General features: G+C 33.9%; 1 protein-coding gene across 1 annotated transcript; it reads left to right on the top strand.

Annotated features, from left to right (window-relative positions):
* Nucleotides 1–297: 297 nt before the first annotated feature.
* LOC139432755 (uncharacterized) lies at nucleotides 298–1,059 on the top strand. The gene has a single exon (XM_071201525.1). It carries the CDS (start codon nucleotides 298–300, stop codon nucleotides 1,057–1,059), a length of 762 nt encoding a protein of 253 aa, XP_071057626.1.
* Nucleotides 1,060–7,106: the final 6,047 nt, after the last annotated feature.

Here is a 7,106-nt window from a genome sequence, read left to right as displayed (position 1 = left end):
GCGCTCTACCCATACCCAATAAAGACAAACCCAAGCCATATTACGTCAATTGACAACAAGACGTCAAGTCATTCCATCAAGTTAGAACAAGCGCCAGCCCAGTCCCGCAACCATCAAGATTCCAAACGTTTTGTTTACAGTCGTGTGCCGGTGAGTAAAGTCACTTTTCATTCCTGTAGGACTAATAATAAGAGGAATCAAAAAAATTAATCATATTTTCAACAATTTTTATTTAACAAAAACAAATTACTTTAATAGAAAACCTAAACGTATTTTCTAGACAATTTTTTATTAAAAATGATTGACCCTGCTGATGGTAACAATACCGCACACGAATTGCAAAATATTTCAAAACTGAAATTACCACCATTTTGGCCTTCTAATCCCGATATTTGGTTTCGACAAGTTGAAGCACAGTTTACTCTAACTAGAATTAGCAGTGAAAAAACAAAATTTAACATTCTTTTGGCAAATTTACCCACTGAGATCATCTCTACCGTGGTAGATCTCATACAGAACCCTCCAGACATAAATCCATATTCTTCACTCAAAAAATTGTTAATCGAAAGGTTATCATTGAGTGAAGAAAAACGGCTGGACGATGTTCTGTTAGGTTCGCAAATGGGAGATCAAAAACCGTCAGATTTTTATCGAGCGATGTTGACCACGGTTGGTGGTTCTCAGGTGGTTAGTCCAAATTTATTATTAAAATTGTGGCAAAGGAGACTACCTCGTGTTGTTTCGGTTGCACTCCTCGCTTCTGGCAAAGAGGACGTTGTGGACATTCTTTCCATTGCCGACAAGGTGTGGGAATCAATGAATTTGACGTCGACCTCAACACACCTCTCGGAAGTTCAAAAACATCGCACCACAAAAACACCACCACACGACGAATTACTAACAACAATCCAAAATCTGACGTTAACGTGTCAAGCACTAGTGACTACCATTACACAACAACAACAACAACAACAACAGGACAAAAAATTTGGAAAATCAAATAAATTCCTTGGCTACCCAATTTCAAAACATACCAACAAATACGTCGAAGAATTGTAATTGTAACTGTTTTCACAATTCTCGAGATAGACATCGTTCTTCGTCACGTCACTCGCGGAATAGATCTAATTCTACGAGTTATTCGACTATTTGTTGGTATCACCGTAAATTTGGAGACAACGCGGTTAAATGTGGAGGAACATATTGCAAATTTTATAATTCCTTCACCGACAAAAACAAAAATTTTCCATCGACATCAAAAAACTAATAAAGGTTTCAAAAAAAAAACAAAATTTTTCCAAATTCAAAATTTTGACAAAAAGTGAACCTCAATTTACGGTAAATTCTGTCAGTTCGCGACTTTTCATTTTTGACAATCAAAATAACCTAAATTTTTTAATTGACACTGGAGCTGACATTTCGGTTTTACTTCACAAATTATATCCGAAACGTAACCAAGATACCAACTCAAACCTTTCTGCCGCTAATGGTACTACAATAATTACTACATACGGTAAAAAAATGCTTACAATTTCATTAAATCTAAGAAGGAATTTCCCATTCGTATTTACTATAGCTAATGTTAGTAAACCAATCATTGGTGCGGATTTCCTTCATGCATTTGGTATCTTGGTGGATATAAAAAAGAAGCGATTGGTAGATTCGAAAACCAATTTGTTTTCAATTGGTTCCATTGTCAAAAATACTATTCCAACTCCCAAAATTTTTTCTTTTGAAACCAAATATACAACACTCTTAAAAAATTTTCCAAAATTAACGTCTACACCGGACTTTACAAAACCAGTTGGACATAACACTCGACACAGAATTGTTACCAACTCACACTTACCGTTTTGTCGTCCCCGACGTTTAGACGTGCACAAACACAACATCGCAAAGAAAGAATTCGAACAAATGGTGGCATTAGGAATCTGCCGACCCTCTTCTTCTTCTACAGCGTCGCCTCTTCACATGGTTCCTAAGAAAGATTCCAACGATTGGAGACCATGTGGAGACTACCGACAACTCAACAACATCACAGTTCCAGATCGTTATCCTCTTCCGCACATTCAAGATTTCAACTTACATTTACACAATTGCAAAATTTTTTCAAAATTAGATCTGGTACGAGCTTATCACCAAATTCCTGTAGAAGAAGACGATATTCCTAAAACGGCTATCACTACACCGTTTGGTCTGTTCGAATTCACGAGAATGCCTTTCGGTTTACGTAATGCGGCACAAACCTTTCAAAGGTTTATAAACGAAGTTCTATCTGGCTTAGATTTCCTATTCGTATATCTAGATGATATTCTAGTAGCCAGTCGCAATGAAGAAGAACATTATCTTCATTTACAACAATTGTTTGAGAGGTTAAGCTCTTGTAATATTAATATACAACCAACAAAATGTGTTTTTGGAGTTACAGATTTAAATTTCCTAAGTCATCAAATTTCTGCTGAAGGCGGTCGCCCTTCGCAATCTAAGGTTAATGCCATAACTGAATTTCCAAAACCAACCACACTAAAACAATTACAGCGATTCTTAGGAATGATAAATTTTTATCGCAGATTTTTACCAAACATCTCAAACATTTTAGGTCCTTTACATCATTTATCAAAAACACTTTATTCACAAAAACTTAAATCAATCACTTCTTGGACACACCATCACGACATTTCTTTCACTACAGCCAAAGAACTTTTATCAAAATCCGTCATTCTTGCACACCCATCACCACAAGCAACTCTTTCACTGACGACAGACGCCTCAAGTAAAGGTATAGGAGCAGTTTTATCACAGACTATAGACAATAAAACACAACCTTTAGCATTTTTTTCTCAAAAATTACCTTCAAGCCAAATAAATTATTCAACTTTTGATAGAGAATTGTTAGCAATTTACACTAGTATCAAATTCTTTAAACATTTTTTACATGGACATCAATTTGTAGTTTACACTGATCACAAACCTCTAATCAACACAATTTTTTCTAACACAGAAAAAACTCCACGTCAGACACGATATTTTACTTACATAACACAATTCACATCAGATATCAGGTACATTACAGGAGAATCAAACATTGTAGCGGACACGTTGTCCAGAACAAATATTGATTCTCTAAATTCACAGTACCCTGACACACAAACCTTAAAAAAGCGCAATTTAACGATACAGAATTAACACATTTACTAAACAAACAATACTCAAAGACACAAACTACTAAATATAACCTATCGCAACAAACAACATCACATTCTGATGTAAAGCTTTGGTGCGACATTTCAACAAACAATCCTCGAACATACATACCACAAAAATTTCGTAAAACAATTTTCAACAAATTTCACAACTTAACACATCCTGGTATTCGCGCTACTACACACATCATCAAAACACGATTCTTTTGGCCTCACATGACAAAACACATTCAGTTATGGACAAAAACCTGTTTGCGATGTCAACAAACAAAAGTTCAAAAGTACACAAAATCACCTATTAGTAAAATTCCGATACCAAAATGAAGATTCGATCATATCCACATTGATTTGGTCGGTCCTCTCACTCCGTCCCTTGGCTGCACATATGTGCTCACCGTAATAGATCGTTTCACGCGTTGGCCAGAAGCTTTTCCTCTCAAAGATATTGGTTCTTCTTCTATTGCGGATACTTTGTTTCGACATTATTTCAGCCGATTTGGCATTCCTAGCACTATAACCCATGTTCAGGGACGACAATTCGAATCAAACCTCTTTTCAAAATTTCACACCCTTCTAGGAACACGTCAAATTCATACATCCACCTTCCATCCCCAAAGCAACGGAATTTTAGAAAGGTTTCACCGTTCTTTAAAAACAGCCATAACTGCCAGAGGTAACACTACGAGGTGGAACAATGATCTTCCCTTGGTTCTCCTAGGCCTCAGATCATCTCTTAAGGAAGACCTAGGTTGTTCATCTGCCGAACTTGTATACGGTCAACCACTTAGGCTTCCAGGAGAATTTTTTGTTAATATTCAACACCCTTTGGAATCTGATCCATTGCTATCTAGTTTACGAGAAACATTCTCTTGTTTGAAACCAGTAAGCACAGTTTTTCATTCTAACCAAAAACCATTTATTCATAAAGATTTATTCATTTCAAAATTTGTTTTTGTCAAAATTAATGGGATTCAACCCTCTTTAACACCAAGATATGAAGGCCCATTTAAAGTCATAAAAACATTTCCGAAATATCTTGTAATTTTCAAAAATAACAAGGAAGTAGCTGTTAACATCAACAACCTTAAACCAGCATTTCTTTTAAAAGAAAATTCAACATGTCACCACAGCGAGACAATCTATTCTCATAATATAAAAATTCAAAAAAAAGTTACATTCAATTTTTAATATGAATTTTTTTTTTTCTTTAACCACCATATTATTCCTCTTTTTATTAATCTTTATAGGAGGGGAAATGGCTGTAGCATGCTGTGCACACGACATGTACAAAACAAAAAGAACGTTACTATATAAAATTATTATCATTCAAATAATAATGAATCGATTCTATCAGTCCTGTGAATGTAGTTCATATTATTATTTATTAAAATATTAATTTATCTTGTGGACACACATATATATATCCACACATACTACAAGAGTGAATAAAATTAACAATGAGATAATCAACAGTATTAAACAACATATTGAACTTTTTCCCGTAATTCCTTCTCATTACACCAGAAAAACTTCTACAAAAATGTACTTGGAGGAAGGGCTTAACATATCAATAATGCATAGACTGTACTTGGAATATATGCAACGGAATAATTTTACGCATACTGCTACTCTTAGACAATACAGAGATATCTTTAATACACAATATAATATTGGACTTTTTAAACCTAAAAAGGATCAATGCAACATTTGTGCAGTGTATGCAGCAGCGACTCCAGAAGATAAATCAAAAATGCAAGAAAAATATGAGAAACACAAAGCTGATAAGGAAGCCGCTAGATCCTTAAAAAATTTGTATAAAGAAGCAGCAAAAAATGATAAATCCGTATGTGCTTCTTGTTTTGACTTACAAAAAGTTTTAGTGACACCTCAATCTGCAGTGAGCCAATTTTATTACAAAAGTAAACTAGCTACGTACAATTTTACGATTTATGACATGGAAAATAATGAAGGATACGGCTACGTTTGGAATGAAATAATTGCGAATAGGGGACCCAACGAAGTAAGTAGTGCGATTCTACATTTCTTAAAAACGCAAAAAGATAAAGGAGTGACGAAAGTTATTCTGTATTCCGATAACTGCGGAGGTCAAAACCGAAATCGTTTTATTTTTTCAATGTTTTCTTATGCCTCTATGTCTCTCAATCTGGAAATAATCCATCGTTTTCTTGAAGAAGGACATACGCAGAACGAAGGAGATAGCATGCACTCTGTTATTGAGCACGCAAAAAAACATCAATCTGCCATTTATACTTCAGACCAGTGGGTTATGTTAATTTGTATGGCAAAAGTTAGTGGACGGCCGTATATTGTAAAGGAAATGTCCCAGAATGATTTTTTTAGTTTTAAAGAAAAAGTAAAGTTGGAGAATTGGAAAAAAGACATAGAAGGAAAAAAAATAGAATAAAATCAAATAAAAGAGCTTCATTTTTTTTTACCAACGTGCCCTAACGAAATAAAATTTAAGTATGAATATAATGAAGAATTTAAGAGTATACAGTTAAAAGTATGTAAGCGTAGGAATATTAAAACTAGCAATATGGACTATCGAAAAAATCTTCCTTTATTGTATTCATCTTCAGTTGCTATTGATTGTAAAAAGTTGAAATGGCTACTAGAATTATGTAAAACGAACGCCATACCAAAAATGTATCATAATTATTATTATTCCCTATTGCCTACAGAAGAAAAGGAAAAGAAAAAAAAGGAAAGAGTTTTACAAGAGAAATAATGGAAAGTGATAGTGATAACAACAACGAATATAAAGATTATTTAATTATAATTGAAAGTAATTAATAAGTTATAATGTTAATAATTGCATAATTGTTTAAGTTAAAAAATATTTTCAATAAAGTTTCTAATAACATTTATAGTAAGTTTGATTTTTGCTTCAAATAATTCGTCGAAAACTATAGTATGTCACAAAAATTTGAAAAGAAAACAGAATTAATTGCTATTCTTCTATGGTGAATCCTTTCGGAACCCTCTATACAGTGCTAGCGTAAAGTAACCCCCCCCCCCCCTTTTAACTTCTCAACAGATTGAGATATCAATATGAACAAAAACACGTCAATTTCTATACTTTATCAGCACAAATATTTTCTTATGGAAAATTTTGCTGTCACTTTTAGTTTTTCCGGAAAGTGGATCAACTTTGTTTTTTTAAATGGAACACCCATTATATTATGATACCTTCCGAAAGAATAAAACAATACGAATCCAACGATACCCCACAATCAAATATCGGTTTATTAGTTTTTTGCATAAAAATTAAACAAAATGCGGAATTTCGCCGGAAAAACCAACGTATCTTCGTTGACTACCTGTCGAGATACAATGGACCAGGTAAATGGTGGACGGTCAGTCTACGCTCGGGTTAAGCAGGGTTAAAATCGGCAATTTTTTTAGAAATTTTTTTATGAAACAATCAATGTAAGAAAAGAATAAAAAGAAAGTTCTTCTTAAAACTTGTAAGAAAAAATTGTCATAACAACAATTTTATAGTTTGTAGGTACCTTGAAATTTTGTATTTAAGTCGGCATGCAAATATTTTCTTCATTTCTATCTTTGAATTCTACCCGACCAAGTATAACCAAAGAATGGCGAGATCAAAAAGGCTAGAAGGAGTTTAGAGCACAAAATCGAAGCAATTTTAATATTCGCTCGTGCTGACACAAATCTACATGAAACAGAGCGACAATTTAATGAACGATTTCCTGAACATCCAATTAGTCGAATATATTTAAGAGAACTTGTAAATAAGTTTTTGGAAACTGGAAGCGTCGAAGACCGCAAAAGAACTGGTCGTCGTTCGATTTCTGAAGACACACAAGTGCAGATATTAACAGAAGTAGTTAATGTGAACATGATGTCGTCTGCTGCTAT

The sequence above is a fragment of the Onthophagus taurus genome, chromosome 2 (genome assembly GCF_036711975.1).
Source record: "Onthophagus taurus isolate NC chromosome 2, IU_Otau_3.0, whole genome shotgun sequence".
Classification (NCBI taxonomy): Eukaryota; Metazoa; Arthropoda; class Insecta; order Coleoptera; family Scarabaeidae; genus Onthophagus; species Onthophagus taurus.
This window is presented reverse-complemented; position numbering and strand designations above follow the sequence as displayed.